The 18909-nt window shown below is 30.9% G+C and overlaps 1 protein-coding gene and 1 long non-coding RNA gene across 5 annotated transcripts in view; one reads left to right on the top strand and one right to left on the bottom strand.

Annotated features, from left to right (window-relative positions):
* LOC143234336 (nostrin-like) overlaps positions 1-15130 on the top strand; it is a 36799-nt gene extending 21669 nt beyond the window's left edge. For both annotated transcript variants that reach the window (XM_076471622.1, XM_076471623.1), the window contains 10 exons: positions 2293-2374; positions 4095-4253; positions 5203-5427; positions 5601-5720; positions 6440-6548; positions 6898-6950; positions 9842-9964; positions 12006-12150; positions 13211-13345; positions 14416-15130. In XM_076471622.1, the coding sequence (XP_076327737.1) occupies positions 2293-2374; positions 4095-4253; positions 5203-5427; positions 5601-5720; positions 6440-6548; positions 6898-6950; positions 9842-9964; positions 12006-12150; positions 13211-13345; positions 14416-14519 (1255 nt within the window). In that variant the 3' untranslated portion in view covers positions 14520-15130. The remainder of the gene's footprint in view (positions 1-2292; positions 2375-4094; positions 4254-5202; positions 5428-5600; positions 5721-6439; positions 6549-6897; positions 6951-9841; positions 9965-12005; positions 12151-13210; positions 13346-14415) is intronic.
* The window catches only part of LOC143235350 (uncharacterized), a 281246-nt gene that overhangs the window by 113673 nt on the left and 148664 nt on the right, over positions 1-18909 (bottom strand). The window lies entirely within an intron of this gene.

The raw sequence follows: 18909 nt of genomic DNA, 5'->3' as shown, positions 1-18909 counted from the left end.
CAATCTTTCTATCCTAACAATTTCGAAACTTTTAATGTGTAAATTAGGTTTAGTACATTTTATGTATTATATAGTTCTTTTAATGCGTGTAGTAATATTTTGCCTTGACCGATAGAGTAATCTGGAAAGTCGAATGATAAATAAAACATTGAATATTGCGCATAACATTGGGAAATATTTGGTAAAAACACGTAATAGTTAGTAAGAAAAGGGATGTTGATATATTTCCTCAAATTTTAATTCAAAGTTGTGTCTTTCTGTGTAACGTTTGAAATTATTCTCTCGCATGCGCCATCAAATATGAGAAAGAAAGCGTAACAGGTTTGTCTTCAACAATTATGAAGACATTTAAAAAGTTCGTTCATAATAAATGTGTTACTAATTAAATATTACTTTACGAAAACTGAACTTGAGGTTTTACCGTGTAACACTAAAAGTATTATTTCTTTTCACATTACATTGGTCATTATAAACAGAACGCCAAGCTATAAGGTTTTTATTTTTAAGATAATACACTGTAATGCAGTTTGCTATAATTAACTCCATTAAAAAAAATCCTTTCATAATGCGTATGTGTTTTCTTATAGCAAAGCCACATCGAGCTATCTGCTAAGGCCACCGAGAGGAATCGAACCGCTGATTTTAGTGTTGTAAATCTGTAGGCTTACCGCTGTACTCGCGGGCGGCCTTTTCGTAATGAATTTGGTGATTTGTAAAGTTATTTGTATGTCATAAAGACATTTTTTTTAATATGAGGTTTCATAACAGTCTCATTATTTTTGTATACATGTATTTCATAATTAAAAGGATGTAGTTAAAGTGAAATTGGGAAGGTCGTATGTAAACCAGGCACGATATTACTCGTAAACAGAAAAGTACATACACGTATTCTCTAAAAGGTCATCAAACACAGTTGATTGCATTTATACCAAACACTGCCGAGAAGCTTTCATAATCCAATTCAATAAATGAAGTTTTGATACAGTAATATTTCTTACTCAGTATAAATTTAAAAGCAACATAAGTTGTCAACAAATATAATATATAACGGTATTTATTATAATTAATTGCTGTAGGCTTTATTTGTTTTTCAAAATTAATTTTAACCTGGATTCAACATTATTTTAAATTCAGCATTCATATTTTAACAACAATGTCAATATTTGTTTTTGATTGTTGGTAAAATGGTTTCTTACTAGTGGCGATATTTCCGTATACACTTTTATGAAAATATATACAATTACAGTATGAAAATTTAAAATGTTTGAGTTTTATCTGTATAGTTATGGGTAAGTTTAAATAAGAAATGCTTGATAACTTTATACTGATAAGATATGCGATATTTAAGTTAAAAATACAACACGGAAATACTGACGACAAAATTTAATACATGATTTAATAAAACAATACAAAAATGTGGTTACTACAGTATTTATTTTAGCAAATGAAATAAATAGAAATTGTTGTCAAATTGTTTATTTCTTTAGTAGAAAGACGTAAATGTACGTATATAGCATCCAATATTAAGCACAAAGTTTTTATTATGTTTGATTTAAGTAAGTATGGCCTGGCATGGCCTAGCGCGTTAAGGCGTGCGCTTCGTAATCTGAGAGTCGCGGGTTCGCGCCCGAGTCGCGCCAAACATGCTCGCCCTCTCAGCCGTGGGGGCGTTATAATGTAACGTTCAATCCCACTTTTCGTTGGTAGAAGAGTAGCCCAAGAGTTGGCGGTGGGTGGTGATGACTAGCTGCCTTCCCTCTAGTCTTACACTGCTAAATTAGGGACGGCTAGCACAGATAGCCCTCGAGTAGCTTTGTGCGAAATTCCAAAAACATTAAGTAAGTATAGGACTGTGAAGTAATCTAACTTGAATTGGTAGGCACATACTGGTCCTGTGGTAGAGCTCTGTTTTTGAAGATGGTAACATGGGTTTGAATTCCTGCAATAGTACAAAATATTCTTCTCACTTTAAACAGTTGGTATATTGTAATAGTAACAGTCAGTCCATTAGCCTAGTTGGAAGTTTGCTGCTAACTGGCTGTCTTCCCTCTGATCTTTAGATATAAATCAGAAATGGCAGCAGATAGCTGCAACTACCTTAAGTTTAAAAGTAGTTTGTTTATAGAAAGGATTTTCATTAAAATATTAATATAAGAAATGTTTATATATGACTGATTTTGTAGTACAAATGAAGAAAATATACTTAAGAATTTAGTTAAATAATTTTAAACATTATCTTGTTAATATTGTTGATACTAAAAGAGATGTAATATTTTCTTCTTGATTCTGTAGGAATCTCTCAGTAGGATTAAAAGAAGAAACTGTGAGACCACTTAAAACAATAGTTGAGTGTCAATACAAAACAAAGAAACTGGTAAGTACTGAAACTTTAAATTGTATATTTAGTGTTTAAAATTAGTAAATAAAAATATATAACTGTTGTAAATTAATTAACTTTCCCCTTATTTCTTTGTGTGTGTTTATGGCAAAGGCACATCAGGCTACCTATTGTTTCTACCAAGGGGAATCAAACCTTTGATTTTAGATTTGCAAATCTGAAGACTTATCACTGTCCAACTGGAGGACTCCTTACTTCTTGATTCATTAATTTATCTGGGACCAATAATTTAAATTTCATGTGTTGGGAGTAAGTGGCCCTGTGGTTAGCCTGCTAGTCTGTGGATCTTAAGGTCCATTGTTCCTGGTACTTAGCTAAAAAAACAAATTGTCTTTACTTTTGGGATAATGGTTGTGCTATTTAATTAGAGTAGCCCAAAAGTTTGTGGTACCACTGTTGACTGTTCAAAATTAGGAACAGGTGAACGTCATTTGACTTTGCACATATATCTGAAATAAATCTGAAAAATGTGTTAAAGGGTACGTGTCCCTTACGAGCTTATTTGATATAGTACAAAAGTAAACTTTGTGGATCTAGTGTAATGGTGAAGATGGAAATGACATGCTTGGGACGTGAGTTATTGGTAACTCAACAGATAGAGCATTTATCTTAGCTCACCAACGTCTCCTAAAGATCCCACATTCAAATCTCGGTTACAACAGATTTTTATTAACATCTCAATCTTTTATTGGTACTTGGATAGTTGTTGTACTACGTAACTGAGCAGATAATAAGGCATACCATACAAACATTCTTGTCGTAGCAATCAGTGTATTGCATTGGCTGTTTTCTCTTGCTGGCAGCTAGAGGTATTTCATGTTTTGTCAACCTGAGAAAGTTATGCTGAATGCGTGTTGACAGCTAGTATTGTGTTCTGTAGGTTTGAGTACAAGTAGAGATACTATGTTCATGATAGGAATTATCTGTTTGAGGCTTGAATCAAAATAGCTCAATTGGTAAAACATTGGCCAGAGAATATTTTCTATTTTATAAAAATTACATAGAAAGATTAATTTCAGGAAATGTTTTAATAGTGAAGATTCACTGAGTTGAAGTAAATGGTAGGTTTTTAAACATCTAGAAATTTTCTCTCTTAAGATTTCAGTTTATAAATATATAATTTAATATTCAATAATTACTTTGAATTAAAAACTCAATTTCTGTAGGGTTACATGCAGTCATTACTTTTTATATGTGAAATGGAAACAAGCAACAAGTGTGAGTTTAACCTATCAGATATGACCAACTCAGATCATGTGTTGTAACAATTAATAGATAAATAGATGTATCTAGGAGCAAACATTTGGCAGAGCAAGCTGATTAACTGTAATGTTCTAAAGTTAAAACTTAATACCTACAGGTGTGAATTGACTTCTCTTAGTGTAAAAAGCACATTCAACATACTATTGGTAGGTTGGTCTGGGGTTATGTCCCCCAGAAAATTTTAAGCCAGAAGCATTGTTAGAAACATCAGTTCTACATAAATTTAAAAATGAATAACCTCTGGGAGGTGGGGGGGGAGAAGAAGCCAATTTTGGAGGGTCAAACCCCCTTCTTTACAGTGATGATAGTGGTTGTGTTAAACAATCCTATACAGCAACTATAGATAAAATAAACAGTTTCATTACATTGATAACATATAGTACTTTATTGTATGTTCTTTCAATAGAACAATGGTACTTTATTGCTACTACAGGTAGAAACTATGGTGGAGAAAAGTTTAAAACATCTGTCAGAAAAACGTAATGAGGAAGCAAAGAAGAAAAAAAAACATTATATTTATGTGAGAGAAAATGAGAGAATTCAGAATGAAACACTTGACTTTAAGGTTGTTCGAAGGAAAGATATTATGAGGGTAAGGTGTATTTTATTTGCATATTATGAGGGTAAGGTGTATTTTATTTGCATATTATGAGGGTAAGGTGTATTTTATTTGCATATTTTGAGGGTAAGGTGTATTTTATTTACTTCTAATAATCAAGTTGGTAGCTATTGCTGCAGCAATAATTTATAGCCTTTTTATACTTTCAAGCTATCATTTTAAAATATATATGTTGAGAGAAGCATCTTCCTTTTGCAACTCCTTCCTACACCACTGATAATCACAACTTGTTTTTGTAAAACACTTTTTCGTTAGTATAAATAGAAAAATTTATTTAAGCTTCTCTAAGTTTACAGTTACAACAGAAAGTGTTCGTACCCCTGCATCGTGAGTAGTTTTTTCCTCATAACTTTAAAGGTATCAAGATTAGGATGTTCGCCATGATGACCAAGCAGATAAGGACGGAGACGGCGCTAAATTGTCGGAAGTAAATTTTTTGCTGGCTAAATTCCAATAATTATGAACCCAGTGTCTAGTTCTGGAATGGTATAATGTAGTTTATTTGCCAAACCAAACAAAATTTTTACAGGAATATCAGTTTTTTTCACACATTCTGTATGAACACTTTCTGCTCCTTCTATTTTTGGTTATTTGTTTATAAACAGTTTATTTGTCATTTAATTTACATAAAAATGTATGTAGATGTGTGTTAGTATAATATTTATAATATGTCATACTTCTATTAGCCTAATCGTGATACGTTTTAAGTTATGATAAAAAAACTACTCGGGACGCAGGGGTACAAACACTTTCTGTCGTAACTGTATATGTCGGTAAAACATGTAATTTGAAGCAGTTGTCTGTATCGATATGTTTCTTGCTTGTTTGTGATTATGTACAAAAATATAAATATGAAAAACATAGAAATATAAAGCAAAGCTTTTAATTCAGTGTCGTCACATTTTGCTTTGTTTCTCTACAGTTCGAAAATAGGAAAAAGAAATTGGCAGAAATTTGTGTTAAAGGTGAAGTGGACTATTATAATTCTTCTGTGGATGCAGAAAGAACACGATTACAATTGGTAACAGCAACAAACCGAGCAGCCAATCACTTTCAACATCTGGAAGAGGAAAGATTAGCTCATCTAAAGGAAGTGGCTAAGACATATTCCTCTCATATTACTATCGTGGGTCCTAGGATGGTTCAGGTTAAAGGCTGTGAAAGTTTTTACCCTTTTAAAATGTATAGCTACTTTTGTCTTTTAAGTGCTCGTAGAGCAAGCAGTGTGTTTGAATGAGATAATTTAAATAAATTCAGTCATTAAGTTAATAGCAATCACTTTTATTGAAATTCAAGTAAACTTTCTTTTTTTATCTACAGTTTTCTGAGAGACTAAAGGACTCTTTATCATGTATTTGCATCCCAGAAGACATCAATTTAATTGGAAAGCTAAAGGAATCAAAATCCACTGTTCCAGTAACAACAGTTCCACAGTTTTATGTACATTTTGGCTACGTAGTATTGTTTGTTTGTGTATCAATATGTCGTTAGTTAAAATCTATATATGTTATTTTTGCATTTAAAGATATTTCAATTTAACATTTAAAAAATGTTCATTTGTTGACTGTACAGATGTAGCAAAAATACGTTTTGGTTTTATCTTTTTTTTTGACAAAGAATTTTTATGTGATTTTCAAATATTTTACACGTGGTCATGAAAACGAATGACCGATATTCAATGACATGAGTATACCTCTGTAGCCCCCACAATTTCAGGTAACTTGAAGGGTCTGACAAACTTAAGAATTATAGAAAAGGAGAATAAATGTATTAAGTCCAGTTACTGTATTTGAGGGGTGTAATCCTTGTAGTTATGCCACTGCCAGTATTGGAACTTTGCTTTTTTTTTTTTTTTAACTTAATTTATAAAAATGTAAACTTTTTACATTTAAAGATATTTCATTTTTATGTCAACTTTTTAAAGGTGCAAACTTGTTCATTGTGTGAAGCCTGCATGATTTTTATGTTGCTGTAAAATGAACGAGTGTATGGAAATGAAATATACAGGATTAGGAATCAACTGGTGATACGACAGGCCTAAGATTTAAACAATTGTAAAATAGTAATATTGTCAAAGCTATAAATGTCAGTACCTTTCATACTGAATATAATAAATGCTGTTTATAGTGCGTATGTATATAGGACAATTTTTTTTAAAGGCTGAAGATTTTGATAACTCAATGCAGCTGGAAAGAAGACACGAGTCATTAAATAGAGTATTAAACTTATTACAGCAAGACTTGGAACTTGAAAGAAAAGGAAAACAAAGTATGATTGCTATATTAATGAAATCTATAAAGTATGGAAGGTCTATAAAAGTAACGAATACTATAGTTTTACTTTGTAATCAACCATTTCACTGTAATTTTTACTTTGTTTCTAAACTTTTTATCTTTAGGTATTTTGACTTTTTTATAATTAGTTCTAAATTGTCTAGTAAAATGTTTGTTTGTGAAACAAGAAAATCTGTACATCCATGTTCGTCTTAATTGTAACATGTTAACTTCCTTTTTTATTACAAGGTGGTATTGATATTTGATTTGCAGCTGATGTCATCTATAGTCATTACTGTGGAATAAAACTGGAGAGATAAAAAGTGTCAACCATTTTATTTCAGGACTGGAAGAGTTGGTCAAAGTTTCTCATGAAGACGTGGCAAGATTTGACACTGTAAGTTTTTTTTTCTTTTAATTAACCCCAAATTTGTGAGTCAGGAAGACTTTTTTGTGGGTTAATTCTCTAACAATACTTTCCAGTAAATTCTGTTTTTAAATTCCAAAGAGAAATTTGAGCTCCTTGCAATAGTGTCCAGGCTGTGAATGAGTCAAACCCATGTCTTCAAAGTTACCACAAGGACCACACACATTTCATAATCTGGTTCCTAATTTCTATAAAGCTGCTTTCTCTGTGGTTTTTGCAAGTTTTGTTGATTGAGATAGCCAAGGAAGGCATACACCAACAAATTATGAAAAAGCAGTACTGTGGCATGCCCAGTCATTATTGTAATTACTTTAAGTATGGCAGTACTAACAGTAGGGATTGGCAAGGATTCCAAAAAAGTCACGTGCCAAAATCTACCCTATCAATGACCATATATATTAATAATATGCTAAAAAAGTCGCTAACGTTTTCAGTTATAATGATTAAAAAATTTCTGAAACAAAGGTGGACCTTTCAAAAGCACTCAAGTTATAGGGTTTCTATTTCATTTTTATTAACACTTCTTGGACTTACGTGTTTTTATAACATCATGAATAGGAATGGTAAACATATCATGACATACTTAAATATCTTTCCAAACCAACAGATGGCGTTACATATCAATGAATAGACACACCACAGTTTTTAAAGGTAAAGTATATACTTTATATTGATATACCATAAAAAAAAACCAAAACGAGCAAGAGTATTAAAAACACATAAATTTTAAGATGAAGTATGGATCCTGCTATAAAAATTAATGAAACCACACATCTCTAGGCCAAATTCTTGGAAAAATTAACTATTAAAAATATGGCTATACTGAAAGTTTATAGATGTGTTCATTCCATAGACATCAAAAACTGAACAACTACAGATGAAAAATAAAATAATTGTAATTTTATTTCCTATTTATTTTGATGTTGTCTACTGATAATCAGAGACAAATACTCACCAAATGGGGTTGTGTAAAGAATGACATAGTACCAGTAGTATCAGTACCACACACACAGATCAACCAATGATCTTGTTTGTTTTATACCAATCATAAACATTTTTTTTAATTTGACTAATCATGATATACCAGCATAATTACTTCTACTATTTTGTGACTAATCATGATATACCAGCATAATTACTTCTACTATTTTGTGACTAATCATGATATACCAGCATAATTACTTCTACTATTTTGTGACTAATCATGATATACCAGCATAATTACTTCTACTATTTTGTGCAAAAGAAACAGTGTGGCCAACCTCCTAAACTTTGCATCTTTGTGGCTAAACACTATTGTGAAGTGTGTTCTTTGGCAGTAAAGTGTAGTTTTTTTGAAGTTAAGAGATTGAGTCTCATATCAGAGTACATTTCTATGGCTTTAATTTGAATAATGAAAACTGTGACACCCCTCTGTAGCCCACCCAATCTCCGGAATTTTGTCTTGTAGATTCACAGACTGGGTATTAAATATTACATCAGAAAAGTGAAATGAAAAATTAGTTATAGAAATGAGGAATAGATATTTTCAAGTTAAAACTTAGGTGCAATCAACTTATAAATGTAAGTTTAGCATTATTTTAACTTTTATGAATTGCTCATATATTACTGTTATATACTCAGGTGAAATTAGCATATACTTTAGAACTGTAGTGTGCAGACTTGCTACATAACAGAAGATTCACTGAAGATATTTATTGATGATTAATACTAAATTTCTTACTGAGTTGATGTAGAAGGAAATAACAAGACTGGAAGCACAGTGTAATATGACATGAACAAATACAAATACTGTGTGAACTTGCTGTTACTTACATTAGATAAATGTCTTTGGAAGTTCACGGCACTGATTACTGAAGACAAAGTTACAGACTGAATGATAAGTCAGACAAGACTGACTAAACAAAACATTCCTCAACATTAAAAAACAACCCCATATTTTACTGTGGCAATTTGTGCTAACAACGTGATTAGTCATTATTAATTGGGGCTGTCACTTTTAGATACCCCCTGAATCTGCTATCAGTATTGTTATACAATGTGTTATCGAACAATGCCCTCCCCAGGAAGTAAAAGGTATTATCCATTCTTGAAAGCAACAAATGAACAAAGGTGTTTTCTGAATTAAATCAGTTTAAAGACACTCTAAACCATGTGTTTTGTAAAGACAATGTATTTATAGAACAAATAATGAATTCTAAATAAACTCTAATAATACAAGAAGATAGAAGCGCATGGTATATTCAAATAACACATTAAATTTAGAGACAAAAGGTCTCGTGATGGGACTACTTCTTGAACTCAGTTGAATAGAAATGTTTATAAAATACGTTTCTATAATAGAGTGATTAGTTATTGTCTAACTGCAGAAGTATGTGTGGTCTATATGGACTGTGCCTTTTTCTGAAGTACAGCTTTCAAAACTATGTGTACACAAAATTGCATGTTGTGACTTAGTTACATGGTCCCTAATAACATATGAATCGCAAATAAATGTAAACAAAAAGCTTATATTTATCAATATTGCAATAATTTGACTTGTTATAATTTCCTTGTCACATAGTCTCTTGGTTAGTTCTTTAGATTGAGAAGTTTAACAGAATATAAAAGTACTATATACAATGTAGTATGTATATCACACCTGTAGTGAGTGGAATGTAAACACGTTTGTGATTTAAGGATTAAAACATGCATTCACATACATCCTTCAAAAAATCATAGTAGAAAGATTACAACAGTGTATTTAAAGAAACAGCTAAACGTACATGAGTAATAAATTGATCGATTTAAATTATTTTTAAAATTGTCTAGAATTTCAGAACTAAATACTTTAACATAAAATATTTTTATTAATATTTCAGTTTCCAACCCTTGAAATGTTTTTGGAAGCCACTCAGAGAAAAATACAGTGTGTTTTAGCTGACCTTGATGCAATGGCTCAACCCAGTACTACTCAATCTCTTGTATTTGATAAACACAAACAGGTAAACTATTATGCTAGTGTTTATTCAGTTTGTGAAAGTGATTTAAGAAACTATTAGGTTGTCCAGAAATAAATGTTTGAATTTTCACAATGACATTTGGAAGCTGAATATTGAGTAACTTATCGTTGATTGGTTGGTTTAATGCAATGTTTGTCACTTATCAAATGTCTTAATTGTCTACTGTTTCAACTCTACTTGGAGTAAGTTTCACAACCCCGAGGCAGCATGGACAAGAAGGAGTTTTATGTTATTTTCCTCCACAACTTCAAACTTGGATGAAAAGCTACTACCAAGCATTTAACCATAATCTGTTACTGAATGTACAGTTCACCATTGGTTTCAAAGTTTTCAGCATGGACATAATTTTTGAAGACCACAAAGGTCATGGAAGGAAGCCATCCTTAGATGAAAACGCATTAAGGGAAGCAGTTGAGACAGACCCTTGCACAACAGTACATGAGCTTGCAGAAAAATTTTGCACGTGCAAGTCAAACGTTGCTAACCATCTGAGTGTGATTGGAGAGATGAAAACGTTGGATAAGTGGGTTCTGTATGAGTTGACTGAAGAATAACAAAATTGGCATTATGAGACCAAGGATGATGCTCCAAAAATTGAATGAATTGGGAATTGAGATTCTGCTTCATCTACCTCATTTCTCAGATCTCTACAGATTTTCCTTTTTTTCAAGATCTTTTGACAACTTTTTAAACAATAAACGCTTTCAAAACCATGCAGCTGCAACAGAAACTTTCAGGGAGTTCATAGAAACTGATTTCTACAGCAGGGACATAAACAGCATCGTTACATGTTGGCAAAAGTGTGTTGAAGTAAACAGTGCTTACATTGATTAAAGCATGTTTTACAACACTGGTTTATACTTTTCCAAATTTCGCAGTTCAAAAACGAAATTCATTTTTGGACAACCTAACGTTATGCATATTCAAGTCAAGCCAATGACGTTTTCTGTCATTGCTGGAACGTATAATCATTATGTACTTGGATTTGTTTGTCATATGTGTGTTCATAATGTAACATACTAATACTTTCTTAAATATTTCTACTTAATTTACTATAATAAAAATGAATTACCCATAAGTTACCATAATGTAACTAAACGTTTTTTAGAATATTTCTTTATATTTACAGTAATATTGCTAAAAATGTTTTTCATTCACAGTATTGTAGCTAAAGTTATTTTCTAGATACTTGTACTTCACTTACCACAATAAAACTAACACTTTTGTAATATATGTACTTAATGTAGTTACAGTACTAAGGCTTTCTTGATTGTATTTGTTAATTATTATTTTGTAAATTTGAAGTTAAGTACAAAAATTCCCAATGGGCTATTTGTACTCTTCCCACCAGTTATTGAAACCCAGTTTCTTGCACTATAAGTCTATAGACGTACTGCTGTGCATTTCTATTTGTAATTGATGTTTTGCAAAGTTGCTAAAACTATTGATTATGTTTATATTTATTGTACTACACGACAAATGTTTCCTATAAATTTCTGTTTATTTATAATTAAGAATTTCTTATTTAATTATATTTAATTCATTATAATGTAACTAATATTTCATGAGTGTTTGTAACTAATTTACTCTAAGACAACTAAAAGTTTTGTGAATATCTGTACGTCGTTGTTAGTAACATAAAAAACAAGTATCTTAATTATTGGTATTTATTCTATTCTGAGTCATCAGGTTTCTACAATAACATGTTTTGAAGGATCTGCTATGTCACAATTCCTTTATGTGGCCACTTTTAAGTTAAAAAATAAAATCAGAGTTATAAAAAGAATTGGTAAATCTCTATATGGAAACTGGTTTTATACAAAAATGATTTTAATAGAACCATAATTTTTTGTTTTTTAACTGGGAGGTTTTTCCTTAACACTCGTGTTATAAAATATGAACTAAACCAAATTTGTTTGAAAATGAATAGCAGTAAAAAAGAAATAATAATTAAGAACTTTGTTTTATGTTCATAAAATGTTTTCATTCTATGGATAAAGACATTATGATCTTTTGTGGCTAGGATGTAAGAACCATTCTGAAAGTCCCAGAATGGTTGAGAGTGGACCAAACAAGTTCATCCAGTAGTTGGTCATCTGATAGTAGTACACCTGAAACTGATCGTGGTTTAGCTGATGGTGTTTCTGACACGCATGAACACACAGAAGGTTGGTGTGCAGTTTATCTGGACTTGTTTTGAGGATGTAAACTAGATTTGAATTGGTGTTAATGCAGTGAAATATGAATATTGTAATTTGTTACTTTTTTTTTCCCTGAAGATTTGTGTTCAATGATTTGAGAAAATGTCTTCGAAAAGAACATTTAACAATTATTACATAAATGTATACATAAATTATCACTTAGATTAGGACATCAATGAGAAAGAAAAAAGGAAAAATCAGTAAGTCTTTGAAAACATGAAGTATACAATATCTTTTAGGATGATTACTTTAGAATGGTCAATTAGTCAGTAGAAATGTATGTATACAACTAAATATATTCAGTATCTGTGACATGGTATTCTCTTAGAAACAAATTATATTCTTTAATCGTGTTTGCTATTTAGTTTTTTGCTCTTAAGTTAATTAAAACCAAATTAATTTGTTTAACACATTTAATTTTTATCTTCAAATCATATAAAATCAAACACAAGTATTGATACCATTAAAAATAAATCAATCCATTTATCAGTGAACAAACTTCTGTTGTGTTTACCTTTGAGTTTATTCTTTCAGAATTGCACAGCTTAAACAAGTCAATTTCCCCATATCATGGTGCTAATTTAGTTTTGTTTTTTGTAGTGTTTTTAATTCTGATCTAAACAACTCACTTTTGATAAGAAATTCTTAGTTGTAAAATGAAAAAGTATTTTCTATCTCAATTGTTTCAACTTTTTCAATTTACTTGTTTTTTAGAATTTGATATTTAATTAAATATTTTATCAATAGTGTGAAATTGTAAATGTATTTGAAATGTAATGGATGAAAAAATGATATAACTTCATACTAGGTGAACAAATATATCTCAGTTATATAATTTAATCTTTAATAAGTACTTCATTTTATAAATACGATTGTCTTGGTTAGAGATTAGAACAACAACAACATAAATTAATTGTCAAAACATATTAAAGCCATTGCAAAGTACAAATAGTGTATAAAACTTTATTGAGGATAAATAGAAAAGTTACATATTCTGAAACAACTGATGTTTTTTACATAATTTCAGACTCTTCATCAGTGTTTAATTCAAGTGAGCCACTATCTGATGATGTATGTCAGTCTAATTCTGAAACTGTCCAACACTGCCAAGCTCTGTACACGTACCTCGCAAATCTAAGCGATGAGTTGACAATACATCCAGGTTAGGTTTGTTGTTTTTTTCTTGAGAAATAAAACTTAAAACCAGTCAGAATTCAAACCCACAACTTTAATTAAAAGGCAGTTATTTTCACTAAGTCACACAAGGGTTCTAAGCTATTTCTTTCAGCCTGCAACTCGCAGAATCTACTTCCTCCTGTTTTTGTTACAGTATATGATTTAAATGTCTACCTGTAGATATTTTGTAATGGCCACCTTAAACTTACTACATCTGGAGAGATTGTGCATGAATGTCTGAAGTGCTTCAATTAAAAAATAGATTGAAGAAAAACTAATAAAAGTAAATTATTGTTTCATATATGTTCAGGTTTTACAACAATTCTGAAAAATTCAATAATTCAGATGAACTACTGTTGAGCTAAACTTGATAGTGACAGTCAAATAGATTATAAGATGTCTTGCTTTAAAAAATCAGTATGTAATAGCACAAACTATTGCTTGTAAAGACAACAGTTTTGTTTGGAAAATGTATAGGCTTTATAAATAATTTACACCATCAAATAATACATGAAGAAAAGTCAACTTTTTTAAAGTGCCTGAGTTTTAGATGTTTCTTTTTTAATTGATTACACGATTTTGTGTGATCCTCTGTTCTAACTTTTATCAGATTAAATAATAGAGGGGGATAACATTCCTTACTGTGTTTGTTCAGCATCTTGTTTTATTGTTTCTGAACTTTTATCTTACATTATTTTCAAAAGTTTAATATAAATCCTCAGCAATAAGTGAAAGTTTTCAGAAAATATCAGAAACGCTGCAAGATTATTTTTTTATTCTCATAATGTCTCATTTGAGACTTATCCTACAGAGGAAAATATTCTGTTTTAACGATGTTTTTCTTTTACAACTTTACATTATTTATAAACTATTGTTTTTTACAGATTACATAAATTATGATAGATTAGAACTTTTTTTAAATGAAAGCATCAAGTTGAATGATCAAGGCTGCCAGAAAAAAACCCACTAAAAAAACAAACGGTTTAATATATATATAATTTTGTTTTTACCCCACAGGTGGCGTAATATCTGTATTTTTGTTCTCACCCCCCACAGGTGATGTAATATCTGTAAAATGGAAGAATAATGATGGTTGGTGGGAAGGTGAACTTAATGGTACCATTGGACTGTTCCCGTCTTCTTATGTTCAAGAAATTTAATTTCCTACAGGTGCTGTTATATAAAATGTTAACAATCAATATAAGTTGGATTTTCTGTGCTAAAAACGTATTTACGAAAGCTTGTTACATTGAGATCTAACAGCAATATACATTTCACAGTTCAAAAGTTATTCTTATTTCTGGTATATAAAGTTCAGCAGTAAAATAATTTTGTGTGTGTGTGTATGTATAATAATGTTTTTTTGTTTTTATCTGATAGATAAGACTATGATTATATCTAAAAGCTATAATCATTTAAGTGATCTTAAATGAGAATTGCATATTAATGTTTAAATATCAAATGTATATAAACACAAGAACACCTGAAACCTGAAGAGTTAGATCATTGGAATATTTCCCTGGTGGCACAGCAGTATGTCTGCAGATTTATCCCACTGGAAATTGGGTTTCAATAACTGATGGACAGAGTACAGATCACCCTTACTGTAGCATGGGCATAGTAACAAACAACAACATTCATTGGAGTGGGTTTCCTTTTTCTATAATGAAAACAAAAATATGAGCTTGTATATTATATTTATCTTAATTTTGTTGATGTTTCAAAGAATCTAGATTTTGAGAATTTTCGAAGGCTAATAAAAGTGACTCAAGTAAATATTTTTTTGAGCTGTGTTTTTATTTTCATAGTTCACAATGTAACATTGTCATTGATGTATCCCTCATGTTTTACTTTTTTTAATGACTGCAAACAGAATGGTCTGAAATTAGGCACTTCTGCTACAAATATCAAAGGTTTAGTTGCTCACTGATGAAGACTTATTTTATTACTTCTCTTAGTAAGTTATTATCATTTGTTCTGTTCTCATACTTTGGCACTTTAAGAGACTACTTAATATCTGTGTAGCTCTGGAGAAACTAGGATAAGAAAAAAAATAAAAAATTGCAAGACATGTTTTTTAGTACAAAACACAGGGTTTAGAATAAACTGAGACAGTGGTATTATGTATTAAGGAAATTTTGGGCTTGGGTAAAGCACGTAACAGTGGGTTCTAATTAAAGAGTACAACCCTATGATACTTAAGACTGCTGAGAAACTGAGCATAGAATAACAGTCTTTAAATAAATTATTTGAAACAAAATTCAACTGCACTGAACCAATTGGGAATTAATAATTAAAAAATAATAAAATTCATGTTGGTGACAAAATGTATTATAAGAGAAACAGTTTAATTGTAGATGTTTCGAGTTACCACAATACTGCCCTTCATCTGCCATAAACGTTCTTCTTTATGCTCTAAAAAGGGCATTCGCTCAAGACTTTACAGACCAAACTGTTTTTCCTTTGGTAAATATGAATTAACCTGAAATTAATGCAAAATTAAAATAAGGGCAGCAAATGTAAACTTAAGAAACTTATTGGATGCTGGGAGAATGACATAAAAACTCAATCTTTCATGAGCATGAGTTTGACTCGTATGACAAAGAAAGAGAATAAGAAACAAGAAGCTCAGCTAGTCATAATTGGGAGTAATTCTCGGAGAAAGAAAGCATGGGTGCCTGTCAAACTCAGAAATTACTGAACGTTACGAACGAATGCCAGAGACAGGAATTAGACTAATTTTGATTGTGCTAAATCTGAAATACTCAGTTTGACAAGGTAACTGTTGATATGCTGTTCCCATACTCAGTTTGACAAGGTAACTGTTGATATGCTGTTCCCATACTCAGTTTGACAAGGTAACTGTTGATATGCTGTTCCCATACTCAGTTTGACAAGGTAACTGCCGATATGCTGTTCCCATACTCAGTTTGACAAGGTAACTGCCGATATGCTGTTCCCATACTCAGTTTGACAAGGTAACTGCCGATATGCTGTTCCCATACTCAGTTTGACAAGGTAACTGCCGATATGCTGTTCCCATGACATATTCAGGAACTTGGTTTGATTTTTTTTTTTTTTTTAAATATTACTAAATTTATTAGTTATAGAAAATTAAAGTAATGGTGACAAGTTAAATGCATAATGAGTGATTTTTATATATTCTAGTGAAAGAGAATATTGAAAAAAAAGGTGAGATCACAGTAACTAATTTCTGGGAATCATATTAACCTGAATTCACAGAAGGGCCCTGTTTCATGAATCTGGCATATGTAATAGTGCCAAATACTTTACTGGAGGTTACATATTACTTTTGAGGTATAACACAGCTAGATTTAACATGTTGATTGCCAAGTATTTCAGCTGCTATGGCAACTCCGAACCAAGTTCAAAATACAACTCTGATGCTTCTTCATTTTGTAACTTTTTTCGTGACGCCATTTTGGATCGAAAATGAAACAATATGCAAGTAGGTCAAATGCGTGTATGGTGCTGAGAATCATATTAACCTGAATTCACAGAAGGGCTCTGTTTCATGAATCTGGCATGTGTAATAGTGCCAAATACTTTACTGGAGGTTACATATTACTTTTGAGGTATAACACAGCTAGATTTAACATGTTGATTGCCAAGTATTTCAGCTGCTATGGCAACTCCGAACCAAGTTCAAAATACAACTCTGATGCTTCTTCATTTTGTAGCTTTTTTCGTGACGCCATTTTGGATCGAAAATGAAACAATATGCAAGTAGGTCAAATGCGTGTATGGTGCTGAGATCTAGCGTTGAAGTTAGGTATTATTGAGAACGAATTATCTCGTCTACGGCACTAAACAGGTTAAATCTGTAATTGTGCCATAGACGAGTTAATTCGTTCTCAATAATACCTAACTTCAACGCTAGATCTCAGTACCATACACGCATTTGACCTACTTGCATATTGTTTCATTTTCGATCCAAAATGGCGTCACGAAAAAAGTTACAAAAATAATCTACTGATGTATCATATAGTAAAAATGATATTCTATGATGTCCAACAAGTAACTTGTAGAATAGTACTGCTACCACTACTTCAGGTAATAACATGTTATTCTCATTATATGTTATTATTGAAATACCATATTTTATTTCATGAACGGACGAGAAATATAAAAAAAAATGTTTCTTTTTTTGTGACGAATTTGGAGAGTTTTCCTTTTGCGAATTATTAAAGGAAAAGAATGTAAAACTGACATATAAATTTAAAGATAGTCGCAACATACATAAAATGCAGCAAGCCCTTTAAACGGTGAAGGTAACACTGTCAGTAGTACAAGAGATTAGAGTGAACAACCACTTGTTCAAACATTATATAGAAAAATAGGTTACTTTTGTGTAAAATACCTGATTTGTAGACTAGTGGACATTTCATTAATTATCATAATATATTTTTATAGTTGATAATGTAGCAGGGAATATGTTTTATGTTTACTTTTTAATAAAAGAAAGACAAGTGTACAAATAAGAACATTTAAAAATTTCTTCCATACTGTCTAACACCTGTCGACAAAAACAGAAATGTGGGTTGTTATAGATACATATTGCCACGCATATATTACTGAGTAATTTATAAATTTACATATTTAATAATTTAAAATATTGTTTTAAAAATTGAAATTCAAAGAAACACATGACTTAAAGAACCAATGTGCAATGGACAACATGCCACTGCACTATGGTTTTGAATATTTTGAAAGTTTAACTTAAGTTGAAGATGAAATAAATAAGTGATACAAATTGGGTAACTCGAGTAGACCCCTCTGTGACACAGTGGGATGAGAACAAATACCGAATTTCGTAGCTTTGTAATTGATTACAAACATAATATATAGATCAGAAAACGTCTCTAGACAATATAAAACAACAACAACACAAACTCTACAAAATTCTTCACAGTCAATAAGTTCCTCTTGTAAACTGGTTTCATTATTTCTAAAAATATCCCAGGTTTGACATAATAAAAACAGTAAATATAAAATAAATTAGTCGGTATGATTAATAAACTTCATATTCTCGCTCTAAGAGGAATTGCTTATTTTTACTTGTAATACATTTAACACTTTGATCATGGTTATGTGTTTTCATGAACATCTGTTGACTGTTCCAATATTTCGTTCTTAATTAATAAAGTTAACAGTCACCATCGTCTTACTAACAAATGAATGTACATGATTTGTAATACTGTCTTTTACAAAATATAGATTATATCCTTTTCCAAGTTCTCAGTTAATTTAAAGATAATCCAAACAGTTTTCTCATCATAATATTTAAATTATGTTTTCCTTATTTGTAGATATTATTGGAGATCAACTTCACATGAAACTTGTACTTCTATATTTCTTACATTTATTTTAGCCTACACAAAAAATCAACCAAGGATATTTAAGAGTGTTTTGGTCTCTGGATCAAGGCATCCCACTGCACTTTCACTTGACAGATCCAAAATTATCTTAATTAAAGCATAATATATACAGAGCTATTCAATGTTTAATTCTGCACGCGTGTGAATAACT

The sequence above is a fragment of the Tachypleus tridentatus genome, chromosome 12 (genome assembly GCF_004210375.1).
Source record: "Tachypleus tridentatus isolate NWPU-2018 chromosome 12, ASM421037v1, whole genome shotgun sequence".
NCBI classification, from domain to species: domain Eukaryota; kingdom Metazoa; phylum Arthropoda; class Merostomata; order Xiphosura; family Limulidae; genus Tachypleus; species Tachypleus tridentatus.
This window is presented reverse-complemented; position numbering and strand designations above follow the sequence as displayed.